The 18498-nt window shown below is 35.7% G+C and overlaps 1 protein-coding gene across 3 annotated transcripts in view; it reads right to left on the bottom strand.

The window, feature by feature from the left end:
- Positions 1–1178: 1178 nt before the first annotated feature.
- CFAP47 (cilia and flagella associated protein 47) overlaps positions 1179–18498 on the bottom strand; it is a 917896-nt gene continuing 900576 nt past the window's right edge. For all 3 annotated transcript variants that reach the window (XM_072615192.1, XM_072615194.1, XM_072615193.1), the window contains one exon: positions 1179–1411. In XM_072615192.1, the coding sequence (XP_072471293.1) occupies positions 1196–1411 (216 nt within the window). In that variant the 3' untranslated portion in view covers positions 1179–1195. The remainder of the gene's footprint in view (positions 1412–18498) is intronic.

Genomic DNA, 18498 nt, shown 5'->3' with positions numbered 1-18498 from the left:
CATGCTTCTCAGCTAGTACCATATAAAGAGGTTTAGCATTATTTAAATATTGGGAATTACTCTAAATATCCCAAATCTAATAGCAGTTAGGACTCCAAGCATGTGCTGGGCAGAAGCAATTGAGCTTTATTAAGGAATTTCAGAGCTGAAGACTTTCTCATGAATGTTGTCATGACCCCACCAAAGAACAGAAGAGAAAAATAAAGTGTCAAACAAATCTATACTGCCTCAGACTGATTATCTTCGGAGAGGAGTAGAGTGGAATAGGAACTCAATTGGTAAACACTAAGTACTTTTTTCTTACCAATTCACAGAATTTTATATATCCTATAGTCTTATTTCATGTATTGTACATTATACACACTCTTCATTATACAGATGAAGCACATTTCCATAGATTTAATTGTGTGTCTAAGATCACAATGCTAAGTAATGGCATTGCCAGTTAGCAAAGTTCTGCAAAGTGCCATCGTTATGTAATTACTGTTGTAAAAGGTTGCACAGTGGTTGAGCCAAGGATATCCATCTGTGTTGCCTTGGGTCCAACCATTGAATAGTGAGAACCAAAGATGATAGCATTTTCTACATCTCTAAGATTTTCAGTTATTATCCTCATTATATATCACTTTGTCCCAGTCCAATTCCTGAATGAGCTTGGGTATATGGAGGCATATATACATATACACATTTACATGCATTAATTTTTGAATCACTTTTTGAAAACATGCAAAATATGCAAAACATAAAAACGAAAAATGAAAAATTTTCACATTGCTTAGCAATCCATTCCTTAGCAGTAAGTTAATTTTATGTTTAAAGTTTAGAGGTTCATAAGGTACATCAAAATGAGCAATTGAGGTTTTAAAGCAATGAGCATGAGAACGTTTTTTCACTCAAACTCATTTTAATTTTGACTATAAATGTATTCCTGTATTTTAAAAGTTAGGAGTTGCTGATATTTAGAGATTTGAAGTCAATTTCATAATATTCATATACCAACCCATCTAAGAAATATATATTGTGAGATTTTTTTTATTATTTTCACCATTTCAAATGAAAGCAAAAGTAAAGAAGGTATTTAAGTATGTTATATCATCTCTATTATTTCCTAGAGGTATTAAAATAAATAGACAAAGAAAATGATGGTAAAATCATCGTTGCTTTTAGAAGGCCAGTGATACATTTAAAAAGCTATTTATTTATTTTTTCTTAAGACCAAAGGAGCACCTTTGATGGTTGAGGACACCCCTGTGGTGATTAGTTTAGCGTTTTCCTGGAAGAAGTTGCGCTGATGAACTGGAATGGTTCTCAGGTTCTTATTAATGCAATCAATTCTAGCTGGTACATTTTTTGGTGGTACTGTGTTTGGTGGTAGCCCATTGATCTGATACATCCAATAGATATTTTCTGTCTGGAAACAAAGATTGGGAGAGGTTTTATGTGAAGCATCCATGGTCCAACAGGGAAAGCAATTGGAACAAACAAACAAAATGCTTAAAGTAATGTGCAAATTAGAAAGTCATTTGTTTTCTCTGTGCAGGGTGCATGGCGGCCACAGAAATAGATCCTTACCCATAGGGAAAAACTATTAACTTGCACAACAGGAAATGGAAGTCATTTCATTTTAAGAATGAAATGACACTCACTAAAAATACACATAGTCACAAGTCTGCCCTGTAGGTTGTCACATCATTTTTTATCTGTATACATTTTTCTTTTTTTTGGTGGAGGCAGAGGTAGGAGGGAGATAGGAAAAAAAATGAGATTAAAGATGGAGGAAGGATGTTCATATAATTTGTGATAGAAGCATTTCCAAACATAAACTGTGATTAATTGAAAGAACTAGTTGTAAGATTAATTTACAAAATTAACTGCATTTAAATTAACCATTAATTGATAGATCACTGATTTCACTCTGCATCTTCTACATTACCTGATGTCAATGCCAGGAAACAAGAGGCTACTACCAGGTTAGCCTAATCTCCTCCGATCTCATCTCCATCCAGCTACCTCCAGCCTTGAATAACATCATCTTTCTCAGCCTTCTCTCCTCTCTAATTAGAGGGCTGGAGGATGGAGTACCTAAATCTTCCCAATGCCTTCCTTATAGAAGTACTATTTTGTCTGTACTATTATGTCAACTCCACTGAACAAGATGCCCCCTCCTAAGGAACCCTCTGGTCTCCTCTTTGTCTCACCCCTTCCCCTCTGCTATCCTGACTCCTTTTGTCGTGTTGTCTCCCCCTAATAGATTGTAAGTTCTTTGAGGACTGGAATTATCTTTCTTTTTATTAATTGTAGCCTTATCACTTAACACAGTGCTTGGCTTATGGTAGTTGTTTGACAAATATTGATTGGATTAGACTGGACTGAGAGCCAGGAAGATCTTGGTTTTAATTCTGTCTCAGATAGTAACTGTGACTATGGACAAATTATTTAACTTTTCTGAACTTTGTTTTCTTCACCAATAAAATGGAAAGAATTATACTTTAAATATTTATGCTAAATCTTTGTTGGGTAGTTTAAATGAGATAGATTATATAATTATATATTTTACAACTAGTTTCCCGCTTCTAAAAAAAATGTTCCCATGACACACTTTTTAAGTTTCATCTCTATTATTGACATTTTTCCATCGCTTTCTTAAATCTAGACAGTTAACAATAAACTGAACTCTAATTTGTAGCATTTGCTGATTTCCAAGATGCAAAGTCTACTGAAAATTTTACGATTCACGCTAAAGTCATTTGGGGCTAGTTCCTACACACCCCCACTTCACACAATGAAACCTATGGAATGTATATGTTTTTGCCCATAGGAATTCAAGTGAGTGAATTTATATAAGTATTGGTTATGAAATATTTCATTATTTCTGTGGATACACATAGGGAAAAGCAATGAAAAAGGTACGTTTTTCTAGCTTACTGTGTATTTTCATGTATTCTAAAGCCACAGTGCTTTTGTCTTCATACTTTACAGCAGTTATTCTTTATTTATGTAATTTTGCCCTTGATGTTTCTTGTTAATTATTTTCCCATAATATTCCTTCTCCCGTTAATATGCCTTTGTACTAAGACATCCTTACTCCTCAACTCCAAGTCAAGGATTTCTTTGTTCCTTCAAGTCTCAAGTCAAGCACCACTGGGTACCCTCATCTCCTAGGCCCTCTCTAGCAAACTTCAAATTTATTTTGTATGTCTTCTCTTGATACATCTTAATGCATGTATTAGCTTTCCCTGGTATAAGATGATTGAGCTAAGGGTATCCAGCTGTATTGCCTTTTGAGCACTTAGAATTTTATGACAAGTATTTGGCTTATCCTATAGATGGAGGATGTGAACTATACGAAGAGGAAGTAGACGAATTGTTTTTCTAGTAATAATGGCGTGTTTACATGAGGTAAGGAAGGAACGTCAAGAAATACAGTTCTTCTGGAATGAGTTGAAGGAAGAAAATACAAATAGTGGTGGTTGGAGGCACCTTGCTGAAGGGTTCTTAGGATGTTATTTGTCAGATTGATAATAACAGTAGAGAGGTCTGCTGTTTTCTAAGGATAATTACCAGGGGAATGGTGGAGAACTTTGCAAATGTGTTCAACTTAAGAATTATTACCTACCTCAGGTAATTTGCATGGATACAAATGATGCTGACAAGGAATCTAGAAACAGTTGTTAGAGATTATCAAGACATGCCTAAGAATCTGAAAGCCTTAGGCACACATGTGGTATTTTATAACAGCTTTCAAGTGAAAGCAAGGGCTTTAGAACAGAAAGACAGGTTTGGGGCATAGGCAGTTTCTTGAGACCCTAGAATCTCAAAAGAGGATTTTAAATTTCTGCACCACATTTTTTCAAAAATATAAGTTACATTATTGCAGTCAGGAAGGATGTAATCTTTAACTAGAATGAGTAAAAATCACACTTGCCTAATGAGAAAACTTACTTGAACTGATGCCAAGTGAAGAAAGCCAAGTCAGGAAAATGTTATGCAAAATTATTTATATTTTAAATGGAAAAAAAGAAAAAGAAATAAATGAATACTATGTAATGATAATGATGATGATAATTCATCTTGGAGAAAACTTAGGAAATGTGCCTCCCTCCCATCTTTGCAAAGGTGGAATACTCTGGAATACTATGCACGTGGAATATTCCATATACCTCCAGACTTAGCTGATATATAACATGCATAAATAAAGGCAAACAGAGAGGAATGCATAGATACATAAAGGTTCGCTCAACCAAGAAAGGCACCCTAGAAGAGTAACTTTGTGTGTGGGTCTACTGGATTATAAGACCTCCCCAGTGGTTTTCCCCTTGAAAAAGTGATTGGCAGGATCAGGTTTTTAGGAAAGGATTTTTTTTTAAATGCTATAACCAGAAGAATAGTCACAAATCATTTCCCCCAATACCAGGGGTACAATCTTCCAAAAGTATACAGAAAGTCCTTGGAGGGAAGCGCAGAGAGAGTAGCCATGAACTGAAAATGCAGTAGTTCTGAGGCACATTTGTAGGGAACACAAAGGCCCAAAGCATGTCACAGTTGTGGGACTGCAGAGACTTGATGCCCTTTTTCCCTGGAGTTTCCTCACAATGTTTGGAGGATAGGGGTGGAGTGGGTCACACTCATGATGGATGAGATTGCCCCACAGCTCAACTGGCCTCATTTTTCATAGAGCGTACCTGGGCAGATCAATCTCCTGTTGAGCTGGGTTGGACTATAGCTGCCAGACTTGGGCCAAACAGGTTTCTGGGTATTCTTACAGCAGGACCAATTCTCTGAATGTTTCAGGCTTGCTCTTCAATGAGTTGCCAATGTCCTTTTCCACATTTAGCCACAGGCTCGGTTGGGTGGCAGCATACTCTCTTTCAGCTAGGGCAAAGATTCAGCTTCGGATCAGCAGAAATATTTTCCTTTTGACTCCCTCATTCCCTGTTTGTCACCTTCTCACTTTCAGGCAGAATTTGAGAGCATCGTACTTCTTCTGTTTAACAAATTTTTCCGGGCTCAGAATCCCTTTCCTTCACTAACACGCTCTGCCTCAATGAGAGCTGCCGTTTATATAGTGCTTCCTATGTGCCAGAAACTGTGCTAAATGTTTTACATTATTATCTCATTTCCTTTCACAATAACCTAAAAAGATAGACGCTCTCATTATCTCCATTTTACAGATCAGGAAACTGAGATAAACAGAGGTTAAGTGACTTGCTTAGGGCCACATAGCTAGTAAGCACCTGAGGCTGGATTCAAACTCAGGGCTTTCTGATTCCAGATTTAATGCTCTCTCCACTCTACCTGGTTGACTCAGGTTGCCACCTTACATTAGAGTGAGGCATTTCAAGCACCTTTCAGGATTTTATGAGGATGAGTAAGGACAAAGCTAGTAATACAGTCTGTACCCTGAGGAAAATTCAGTATCTCCATGTCTTCCTCATAGGCAACTGAAAGATTTAAAACTGATACATTTCTAGGAAAGGGTGTGTGTGTGTGTGTGTGTGTGTGTGTGTGTGTGTGTATTTATATAGATACATGCATATACAGACACAACATGTATGTACATATTACATATGTATACATGCATGTACATGCATATACACACATATGATTTTCTTCATCTAAAGACCTTTCCCTTTACATTTTAATGTTTCCATTCCTTATTTCTCAACACTTTTTACTTCTGCTGAAGTGTCACTGGGGTACCTACCTTTGCATATATGTAGATATAAGCATATATTGTTTAGAGTCCAACTAATATTTACACATTCTTAAACCTGGTAATAGTGGAGAAAGAAAGCTATCTACACATTCCCACCAAGTTACATACTCCATAGAGTTAGAAAGTATGGACTACATTGGTTTTTAAAAGTTGTCAGTAGAACTGAGATACTAAAAGTGAAAAAAAATCTAAACAAAATCCAGTTTTAGGTCTCTATAAAAATGCCCCCAAAATGGACATAAACTCTGAAAGTATGTGTTATTCAAAAGGAAATGAAGGATAAAGGTGGGCAGTAACTCCTAGTGATGGAGGTCATGAGTAATCTTAATAAATGCCTATCTGCTGTGACTCTCCTCCATGTCCTATTATAAATTCACAAGAGGCTCCTCCCAACATTCCACTGTTTCCTTCAGTTTTTGTTAGTATTGTGAGGATAGTAATAGAGAAAATGGGATTTCCCTCATTTTCCCTTAATCTTTCCATATCTTTTAATTTGTACATTTTTACAAGGTCTTTTTCTAATCTTCTTCATTTGTAATGCATTGCAGTCTATTTATATGCCCCATGTATTCTTTACTGTCCTTTGGTTGATAATAATTTTCATGGCTTCAGAGATCATAATAATTCATAATTTAGCCATACAACAGTATGGCGGGATATTAAAAATGAGACTTTGTTTCAGGGAGAAGTTCAGGAGAAATTTTAACTATTTGTAATCTCTCAAAGGCAACATATCACATCTCCCTTGTCCAATTCTTGGACCAACTCGTCAATTTGAAAGGGGATAAAATTATACATGAAACAATGATCTATCTTTTAATATCTATCCAGATATATCTAATACTTGTACATGCATAAACACAAAGTGGTTGAGCAGTCATTATTTATCCACTTGTTTTTTGTTTGTTTTTACTATGTAAGTAATTTTTTTGAGTGGTTATGGATCTTATCGAGTAGGCTCTGAAATGGTTTCAGACTTAATATAGTCAAAATGATGTCAGCCACAAACAAAAGCTTTCAGAGAAACTCAACATTGTAGGGGTGATGACCGCCACGCCGCTTAGGACACCACACTGACTGACATCAGGTAAACTGAGTCCAGTGCAGGGAAGGGTGAATAAGATGGCGCTGGAATTGATGGCCCCACCTTTGTTTTGACCTGAGATTGTATGAGTATGGCATTCATGTGCTATGTGGCATATCCAGGTACAGTTCCGGATGCTGGGTGTGGGATTATACTATATATGGTAAAATACTATATGATAGGTCCTAGGAAGGTGGATGGAAGGCTTACGTATACTGAATCTATATAACCAGAGTGCTTGCCTAAATAAATCAAAGTTGCTTCATGACCCACTCTCCCGCCTCATTCTTTTACTCGTGAGCTCCACAGGAGGACGAGCAGCCTGCTGGCCAGGCATAAAACTTGCTCCTCTCGGTGTGTTATGCCACTACCATAGCAAACATCATAAAGAATTTCTCGTTCAACTTGGATTTACATTAGATCTCTTCCATAAAGATGGCAAACACTTTTGGCGTACGTTTTTATGTTTGATACATCATCTAATATTAATCATTAGGATGTTGAGTATGATCTCATATTCCTTAAAACTTTTGCCAATTGCATGATGAAAAAGATTGTCAAGCAAAAAGAAAAATACAATTCCTGTCCTCAAGGAGATTACCTTTGAATAATGGAAGACAAATTACAAAAAATGAGCTGAAATCTAGGAAGGAAGGGAAGAAAGTAGACCTACAGTAAAGGTGTTTTGAGAGCCAGAAGCAGAGCAGGGCAAGGAATAAAGAGTTAGCACAACACAACCTGGGTACTTCCTTGAAATAGAGGTTCCAAGAACTCCTGAATCTGAATTGAGGATTTCAGGGGCACTGGTCCATTGTAAAATATCACATGAAAACCCTGCGTATTTCCCTCTAATATAGTTGTTAAGGATGCCCTTGCTGTATGTGTAGATAATTCATATATATTAGTATAGTTGGGGGAAAGTATATAGATTGAAAAGTGTTAATATTTTCTCATTTATGAGTTCCATTTTTTACATCTGTTCTCCTGCTCCTTCAATGTCCTTGGGATGAAGGCTTAGGTCTCTAGCCAAACTGTCCTTAAAGAAGTCTTATCTTCTACTGCTTGTCTCTGTTTTATGAGGAAATAATGTTCGTACTTGTCTACCCTCTTTCTCTATAAAATTTTGCAAACAAGTTTATATTATGAAGTATGGCTGTCCTTGGATGCTCTATCTGTCCACTTTGTAAGTCACATGTTTGCTCTCTTTTAGATGCTTTTGGTGTCTATAGCCAATTAATTTATAGCAGTTAAAGTTTTATTTTAGAAGTTTATAATGAGTTTTGATGTATAAATTTCCATTTACATCAAAGTTTTCTGCAATAATATCTTGTTTATATGAATTGTGTAGATGCTGTTTCACTTACAAGTTATAATTTTTACATGTTAATCCTCTATTTTAAAGAGAAATGTTTGTGTGAAGGAATTCAAGAACCAAAGCTGAGAGATATTTCCAAAAGAATTTAGCTAAAAATGAATCAATGGAGGGCAGAAGAAAAGGAGTCATAATGGGACTACTGCCAACCACCTGGAGAAAAGTAGGAAATAGTCACAAACCTGGCATGTAATCATGCTGAAGTACTGAGAGTACTCAATTATCTTGACATCTGCTGGAACTCTCTTTGTTCACACTTGATCTTAACTCAAATAGGCAGAAAAGTAATAAAAAATACTCTCTCCCTAAAACAGAGTAGCTAATAAATTATTGGTTTGCCTTAAAAATGAATTCATTACTTAAAAGACAGAGTAAGCTGTGAAAGAAATTAAAGCTCTAGAACATAATCTGATAAACAAGGAGGAAATAGTTGTGGAAATAGAAATTATGTAAACCTTGGGGGAAGTGACAATTTAATCTTAGAATTCATCATCGTTGTTATTCAGTCATGTCTGATTCTTCATAACTCTATTTGGCGTTTCCTTGTAAAGATCGTGGAGTTGATTGTCATTTTCTTCTCTTGCTCATTTTAGAGATGAGAAAACTCGGGCAAAAGGGTTAATTGACTTGCTCAAGATTGCTCAGGAGTGTTTGGAGCAAGATTTGAGTTCAAGTCTTCCTGATTCCAGGCCCAGAGCTCACTGCATTATCTGATATGTTCCTAACATCTTGATAGGACCAAATTAAAAGTGTAGGTTCACTACCAAATGTATAAAATATCTGGGGACTAACCTTCCAAAGCACATAAGAAATATGTATAAATTGAGTTTTTAAATGTTCCTCAGATGAAAAGTTTAAATAACTGGAGGAATATTTAGTATTCTTTTCTAGGCCTGACTACATAATAAAAAAGGCAATGCCACCTAAGGTAATATTACCATGGCTGGTTTGGATATGCCCAGATCAGGTAACGTGGAGCCTGCTGCATCCTCTACTATGTGAGTGACAAAAGGTCCCTTTGATTGGTTGCTTAGGTCTTTAAAAATGGTAAGACTGAGTTGTTCATTCTATTTCTGAAGCTATCATATTGGCTAGATATAGAAGGTAAATATCAGTTCACCTATAGCTAGTGAGAGGCAGGACTTCCCCTGCTCCATATCTATTTCACAGGCCCCAAGAAATGGACTTTAAATTGTTTATTTTTGTTCTGTATTGTTTGTCTTCCTCTGTTTCTGGTGCTGGATATGATCTTCACAGGATAAGGAGTTCAAAATATGGCAACTTTGGAGCCAAGATTTCAGGCAGAGTGTAGAAAGTAGCCAGCCTGGCATGGTAGCCCTAAGGAGCCAAGCTACTTGAGCCTCAAGTTTGTAGGAGGATTAGAATTGGAAAAGGGACTATTCTCTATGGGAAGAAAACTTACCTATGTATTTAATCCTCTTTCCTTCCTCAGAAACTGAGGTGGTACAAAGGCATTATAGCCTCCCACATGTTAGAGAAGTAAATGTGTATGCCTTCTGAATTAAGTATTTCTATCTAAAAACTAATCAAATTGAGTGGATAATGGAAACAGGGAACAAATGAACACTGAGATTGAGAGAACACCATCATTAGAGGTTTGAGTCAATAGCAGAGAGCCTAGATACTATAAGATACTCTAAGGGTATAGGCGAATACAGGGGACAAGGGGAAATAAGAGTGGAATAAAATCTACCTGACCTTCAGGTAGTATACGGGATGGGTAGGATAGCTGTAAAATAATGAAATCACTTGAAAAAATAAAAGATTCGGAATATCGTGGATAATGATAAAAAAAAAAAGTAGGTCTGAAGGGAGTACAGACCTTTTATACTCAACCTATTATAGAACAGCAGTAATCAAGATCATCTGATAATAATTTAAAAACAGAAGAAGAGATCAATGAAACAAACCAAAGGAGAGTTAGAAACAATGGAACAGGATAATTTAGTGTTTGATAAAGTATAAAACATAAATACATATATGTGTATAATTTTAATTCCATTATGATCTTAAAAGGGTATCTTTAATATTTGCCTTTTTGATTTTAATGATACTTTTTTGATGTCCTAATATATGGTTATTCTTTATAATGGTACCATGAACTGTTGAGAACAAGGTGTATTCCTTTCTTTTCCCACTGAATTCTCTCCAGATATCTATCATATCTAACTCATCTAAAACTTTATTCAGTTTCTTGACTTCTTTCTCATTTTTGGTTAGATTTATCTACTTCAGAGAGTGGAAGATTAAAGTCCCCAAACTATTATTGTACTACTATCACCACCAGTAAATCATTAGACACTATAGTATTTGGTGCATATAGATTCAGATATTGCTTTATTGTCTATGGTACCTTTTATCAAAATGTAGTTACCCTATTTATCCCATTTAATTAAATCTATTTGAGCCTTAATTTTGTCTGAGGTCATGATGGCTACCCATGTATTGTTTGCATCAGGTGAAGCATAATCAATTCTACTCCAACCTTCCAGTTTAACTATGTGTGTATCTCTCATGCTGAAATGAGTTTTTTATAACCAACATATTGTTGGATTATGATTTTTAATTCGTTCTGCTATGTTTTTGTTATTATGGGTAAGTTCATCCCATTCATATTCAAAGTTATAACTGTCATTTGTGAATTTCCCTCCATCCTATTTTTACTCTATTTTTTCCTCAGCTTGGCAATTTTAGCCTCAATCTAAGACAGGACCCTACTGGCTCAGTTTCCCCATTGTTTCCCTTTGAGAAGGAATGCTTCCCACCTGGCTACTCCTGAATTTGACTGTGAGATGGAATTAAAGTGACTCATATGAATTCAAACAGAGCAAAGAATATTTTATCCTGTCATATCTGGCATGTCCCTGCTTTGCTTTTATAACAAATTTCTCTAATTAGAGCAAGTGGTCAATAAAATATATGAGTAAAATGCAAGCGTGTGAAATATTGCTGTTTGTGGTCTGAATGTATAGTCACTCCATATTCCAAACAACTGGGTAAAATAGTACACTGGCTTGTCAGGTGCCTGTCTGCATAGTCAAGTGAAAGAAGATTGTGAAGCAAAGGTACAAACACAACGTTAATCAATACCCCATAAACTAAGGCTGGGATACCTCTGAGTTACTAAAATGTTTGTTAGATCTGAACTATTCTGCCTAAGATTATATCCCTTTCTATAGCCTAAATAATTTAGTAAATGGGGTATTTGATCTAGTCAAGTGCCTGTTACTAGATATATCTGTCTTTCTCCTTATATCTGGGGTTCTGCATATTGAACTTGCCTGTCAGATTTGTGTCTCTCAGACTACAGGCCAATTCGCCTGCAGTCAGCAGCAAAGAGTGGATACCAGTCCATATTCACCCATCATCCCTTGGATGTGACCTATTCCAGTCAGCCTCCTTCCCCAGAGCCATCAGGACAGGAATAGCTCTATGCCCCTTTTCAGCCTGAAGAAGCTACTGAAGCAGAGACCATTGTCCCATTTCCCAAATTAATTTGGGTCCCAGCTCTCTGACAGGGGATTGCTGGAATCCTAATAGAGAAATCCCCAGGCCTAATAGTTTTGCATCATTACAGGTCCATGGTATCTACCTAGCCCTCCTACCAATGTCCTAACTTTTTCATATATCTGACTTCTCATTGGAACAACAGATGTGTCCTTGCAACTCACAGTTCTTACAGAAACAGCAGGTGTAGGAACCCAACCACTGCCTCTACCCAGCCATGGCCCCAGACCCATTCCCACAGAAACAGGCATGTTCTTGTCAGTCACAATAACGTCATCAATCTAGTCTAAGATAGGACCACAGTACCTAAATATCTATCTTGACCAGACACAACCACAATAGATAGCCACTGGAGGGCAGCATGGCCAGAATGTTTAACCACCACACCATAGATGGGACTTCTCCGTTAACTAATCCCTTAACAAATTGTTCCTGTCTTTTTAATATTAATCATATTCCTATGTTCTATGTAAATTTCTGTTATGTAATTGCATCTTTACCCTATAAAAATCTACCTTGCTCTCTCTGAGGTTTCTGGTTCCTCTTGGAACTTAACTCACTTCATAAGAGGCGTCTATCTCAAAATATGTCTATACTTGGGCTAGAGGTGGTCTGACTGAATTCTTTGAGACAGTTTCACCACAAAACATCATGAAACCTCAACATTTTTTGGTGTCCCTGGGTTTAAACCTCAACAACTTTGAGGTAATGCCCTATCTGTTGTAGAAGAAACTTGGAGATCCTGGGATTTTGTGACCTACTTCATCTTTTCCTGTAATCCTTTCTTTGTTATGTGGAAGGGATCTCTGGAAGGGTGAGAGGAATATTGAAAGAAATTTCTTTTTGAAAATTGGATGTAAATATAGAATACAAAAATGACTATAGAAAAGATGTACAGTCCTATAAGTGTAAGTTCAGATGCATTAATATACAAATTGTAATGGGAATGACTGCTGACAATGATTCTTAAAATATATTTCTATTCAAATTGAAATAGAGAAGAATGAGTAGGATCCTTTCTTTGGCTCGATAGAGTGAACATAATTGATGATTAAAAGAATGACACGTTTTTTCATATTTTATTCTCTGACAGTATGATAGACTAGAGAAGATGGAATAAAATTGACTAATTGAGAGTTGAAACCCAGGATATGTTCAAAAGTAATTTAAGAATACATTTAAGTAGAGGATTCCCTGACTTTGCTCAATGAATTCAAATCATCATTCCTAGATGAACCAGATCCCTGCACCCTATATATCAGCAAGTCTGACTAAAATTCCTGCAAAATTCAAGGAACCATGATTAAAACAATGATACCAAACATTTGTTAAGGAAGATGTGATCACAACACAACAAAATATATTGCCAAGAATAGACCGCAGTCAGACTTCCTTCACTTTCTTGTTATTTAGCTTGATGGAGAATCAATGTCACAGAGTTGATAGGGCATTTGACTTCTCAAATGATCTGGGTTCTAATTCTGCCCTTTCTACTTATTGACTTTATAACTTCAAGCAAGTAAAATATCTTCTCTGAGCCTCAGGTACCTCTTTATTACTTTAAGTTATAGATTGCAATTAGGTAGTTCCTCACAAACACACCTCACCCCCCAGGCCCCCACCACATACACACAGACAAACAGTCATAGATTCTTGACTAGAATAGTAGGTGTTGCTTTGAATTCCACATGATAAACACAATCAAAAGAATCACTATGAAGATAACTGCAACTTAGGCACCAATATCTGTTCCAACAAGAGAGGAAGAAAAAAAAAAAAGATGTTGTTTTGTTTTAAAAAATCAATGCAGCAATTTTATAGCAAACACCTGTTGGGTCACTGAAGAATGTCCAGGCAAGGTCCACATATGTTTTGAAGCTCAGTAATTTGAATCTGAATTTTCCTTACAGTAGATGAAGGAAAACCATTAGGAAATATAGTTTGGAACAAACATAAAATACTTCATAAAATTAAAGACTATTCAGGGTAGATGGTAGAGTAGGTCAGAAAATTCCAAACTCTCCAGATTTTCCCCACAAACAAGATAAAAATAGAGCCTTACAGTAAATATAGAATGGATAAAAAGAAACAAGATTTGAGGCAGAACAGTATTTCTGAAGAATGGAAGAAATATCCTGGGAAAACCTAAAGAATGGAAGGAAAAGATCTGTAGGGTCTCCACTGAGTTCACAGAGCTCCACTGAAATGGCAAGCAGTGAGCCCCAGGGCTAACGGGGTTGGGAGGTGGCCTCTGCTCCAGCCACAGGAATTTTCACCTCTCAGACAGTGGGGAGAGTTGGGCCTCTGAGCAGGGGAAGATGAAGGGGCAGACCTAGCTGTGCCCTGGGTATCCCTGGGAGAAAAGGAACAAGCAAATACCTAGTGAATGTAGAAGCACTGGGGCAGGGACACCCTTGGCTATAAACACTTACCTGTGTGTGGAGGGGCGTGGGGAAGGGATTAGAGTTGTTGGTTTTGGTTCCCGGACAAAGGGAAAAACTGAACGAAGACCTGAGGCCAGAGGCACCATCCCCCATCCCCTAAGATTAGAGTTGATTAGAAATTGCTATAATTTTTTTTAAAAAGACCACGCAAAGGAGAAAGAACCAGATCATAAAAAGATACTATGCAAATAGAGAAAACTGGGTTTTGTCTTCAAAGAAGAATACTGAAAGAAACATTACTTCCTTTACCCCAAATGATCACCTGAACAAAAAGAATTCATAGAAGAACTTAAAAAGATCAAATGAGAAAAATTGAGAATTTTTTTAAAAATAAGAACAATCCAAGAAAAACAAGATTATTAAAAGGAAGTTAACCAACTGGAACAGGAGATCCAAAATCATAAGAAAGAAAACAACTCCTTGAAAATTAAAACTGGGCAAGGGGAAGTCAATGAAGTTACATGAGACCAAGAAATAATAAAACAAAATATAAAGAATGAAAAAATATAGAAAAAAATGTGAAACATCTTATAAGAAAAACAATCTGGAGAACAGATCAAGAAGAAAAAAGGGAAGAATAATCAGACTACCTGAAAACTATGATCAAAGAAAGAACCTTGATACAATAATACAAGAAAAAAGTTAAAGAATATTGCCCTGAAGTGTTAGAATAAGAGGGGAAAGTAGAAATGGAAAAAATCCACCAATCATCATCTGAAAGAAATCCTACAAGGAAAACCTACAGGAATACTATAGCTAAATTCTGAAATCCCCAGTTCAAGAAGAAAATATATGGGAAAAAAGAAAAAACAATTCAAATATGGTAGAGAGGTAATTAAAATTATATAAGACGTAACATCCACTACACAGTCTTTTAAACCACAGGTCTTGGAATACTATCTGCTGAAGAGCAAAAGAATTGAAGTTGCACCTAAAAATATCACATTCAGCAAAGTTAACATAATCCTGAATGGGGGAAAAATGGACATTCAATGAATTGCCAAACTTTCAGGATTTTATTGCCAAAAAAAAACCAAAAAACAAAAAACCTGCACTTAATAGAAAATTAGAAGATCCAAGAGAAATACAAAGTAAACATCAAAGACTAATTACTAAAGACAGACTAATTACTTTTTAAATGAGGAAGTGCATATCTAAGATTGTAAATAGTAATTGGGTAGTTTGAAGGAAAGATTGGGGTACAGTTGAGTATGATGTATTCTAAAAAGTAATGCCATCTAGAAAAAGGTAAAAAAAGTATCTTATACAAATGAAATAAAAGAGGAAGAATTGACCCAGAGGAATTACATGGAAAGGAAGGTCTAGTAGTATTGTAACCTACTCTCACTGGGAATGGGTTAAAGAGGGAAAAATGTATATGTGTTTGTATGTGTGTGTATGTATGTATGTATGTATATGCATATACACACACATATATGTATACACACAAATACATATATATTTAGGTCTGTGTATAAAAGTCTTCTAAATTCAGAAACTAGATTAAGGGAAATGGAATAAAAAGGAACACAGATATTTGGAACAACAACAGATATTTGGAAGGCTATAACAATCCTTTGAATTGAGATAGAAACAAGAGGGCAAGAGGATAGGGTGGGGAAAGAGGATAAGAGGAGGTTCCTTCAAGTGGGGATAAGTAATGGGAGGGCAAGTTAGTGGGTAAAAGTAAAGTAGAGGAATCAGGAAGGACTCAACATTACAAATATCAAATGAAGATCATAAAAATAATTTATTAGGGAAAAAAGTAGGAATAGTAATCATGATCTCAGACAAAGTTAAAGCTAAAAGAGATGTAATCGAAAGAGAAAAAGTAGGGTAACTACACTACATGTCATTCATATCAGTCAATATTGTTTTAGACTATTTAAAATAATAAGACACTATAACGTTGCCATATTCCTGTGGTATAGGAAATGTTGAGTTTGTCAACTCAGAAAAATATGGAAAAACTTAGATTTATCAAGGAAGATGCTATCTGCTCTCAGAGAAACAGAGGACAAATAAGTATAGCATGATCTTACCCAGAGTCACATGAAGGTTCATATTTATATATGAGTATGATTTTAACTATCTATGCATATGTATGCATATGGAAGTGTTTGTATGCATGTGTGTATATATGTGTGTGTACACATATACATGCATATATACATACATATACACACATATATAAATGCATATATAAATAAAACTACGTGTGTGTGTGTGTGTCTGTGTGTAGGGTCAATGTGGGGGAGAATAATGTAAAAGTGCAAAGCAAAGAAAATATGGACAGCTGTAAACACAAAGTGCAATATTTATTATAATAGATTTCATCAAATGGAAATTTATTGCTGTACACTTTGACTCCTCTAATACTCTGCTGCACACATTGCAATACTTTTTTCTTTCTTTTCTTATTTTGTATTTAAGTTTTTAGCATTTAAGTGTGTAATATTTTTTCTTTTTTTTCTTATCATGTATTTAAGTGTTAGTATTTAATTTGAAAATAAATTAAGGGAAAAAATACTATTCAGAAGGCTTCTGTTGTGTACTGAATAGGACTACCAGTATTTTTCCCTGAAGTGCCTTATAAGACTTCCTTCCCAAGATGATTCTCTGACTAGCTGATCCTAAGTAGGCTTTGTGGTTCTACTGTGACCAAAAGGGTCACAGCATTTATTCCTCTGATCCCTTGCCTCAGCCTGAGACACTCTTTCCAGCATCTTATCACCAAAGTGCCCTTCTGATGGGTTTACCTTCTCTGGTACCACCGTAATACCTTCATTTATAGCCTCCTTGCAGATGGTGGGAAGGGATTGTTAATGACCATAAATCAGCAATATAGACTGGAATCTTCTGAAAGTTAGGCTATTTGTTCTTCAATATGCATGCTATCTAAATGGTTCAGATTGTTCTGGGAATGAACACCACGCTTTAAATTCAACTTTATGTATTTAAAATTGCCTATTTTGTCTTTTATTACCTTCTGTATTCTGCAACTAGTTATTCATTTTCTGCCCATTTACAGTTCTTCCTTTTATTTATATCCAACTTTTAAAACAGAGTAATTTTTGAAACATTCATATAGTCTATTCCTTTGGACTCAGTTATGGTATATGATTAAATAACCTGGTCTAAATCTATTTTCCACCAAACTACATTTAAATTGCCTGAGAATTTCTCTTTAAAGATCCTCTTCTCTAATCATTTATGTTCTTGTATTCATTACTAGACTATTATGTGTATTTGCTACTAAGCAAATCTCGATTTCACTTGTAAACATATATTTTTATCTAATCTTTTCCACTGATCTACTTGTGTTACTTTTAGTTTGGCAATATAAAATTTTGACAATGCACTGGAGTATAATTTGAAACTTACTAGTACCAAAACACCTGCATTCTTCTTTATTTTCATTGCTTTCCTTTACTTTCTTGACTGTTATCCAACCTTTGAATCCCCTATTTAAGCCAGGCCGACTGCAGTCATGCCTTACTTACACCTTCCTCTCTCTGTCCTCCCTCCCCTCTTAAGAGTACCTGAACCATAATAATAGAAAATAAATACTGATATTATTCCTGCAAAAGATTTGTCAGTCTACAAGAACAGGATATCTTAGGTAAGTGTTAAAAAAAAGTCAAGGGATAGGGAAAAGGAGACACTCATTAATAAAAACAATAGAGCTCTAAAACAAATCATGATTTTGATAAAAATGGTCAATCAACAACCATTCATTCATTCAGTCTATAATGTGCCAGCCGTATGGTAGTTGGTTATAGAAACTTGAGATCTTTGGAGCATTTTACATACATTCTCTTGAACTTTCCATAAACACTGTGAGGTAGCACCACCATGATTTTTATTAGCATTTTTACAGATAAGGAAAATTGGTTCAAAATTGGATAGGTGATTGTGTCAGTAAGCACTCCAGCATACACAAAAGGTGCTTCTAGCACAGGTTTTTTGATCTACTTTTCTAAAAGGAAAGACAAATTTTGAGGGGTTAACAATTTCCTTTAATGAAGCACATACACCATTCACCTAGTTCAGGGGGACAAGTCACCACCTTGAACTTCAGAGAAAATACAGAGAAACCAAAAATCAACAGACACAGCTTTCAACCATCTGACCATAATCAATATACATATACATATACATATAATATATATATAACCAAATAATATATATAATATAATACCAAATATATATATATTACCAATATATATATATATTACCACCAACATCTGGATTTTCAAAGCAATGGGGGCTTTTCAGCTTCCCAGAGTCCCCTCCAGCCAAATAAACACTTTCAGTCAGTAAGTCCCAAAGTAAAACCTCAACTCAGACTATT

Source organism: Notamacropus eugenii, chromosome 5 (assembly GCF_028372415.1).
Source record: "Notamacropus eugenii isolate mMacEug1 chromosome 5, mMacEug1.pri_v2, whole genome shotgun sequence".
Classification (NCBI taxonomy): Eukaryota; Metazoa; Chordata; class Mammalia; order Diprotodontia; family Macropodidae; genus Notamacropus; species Notamacropus eugenii.
The sequence above is the reverse complement of the archived record's forward strand: the minus strand, read 5'-3'. Positions and strand labels throughout refer to the sequence as shown.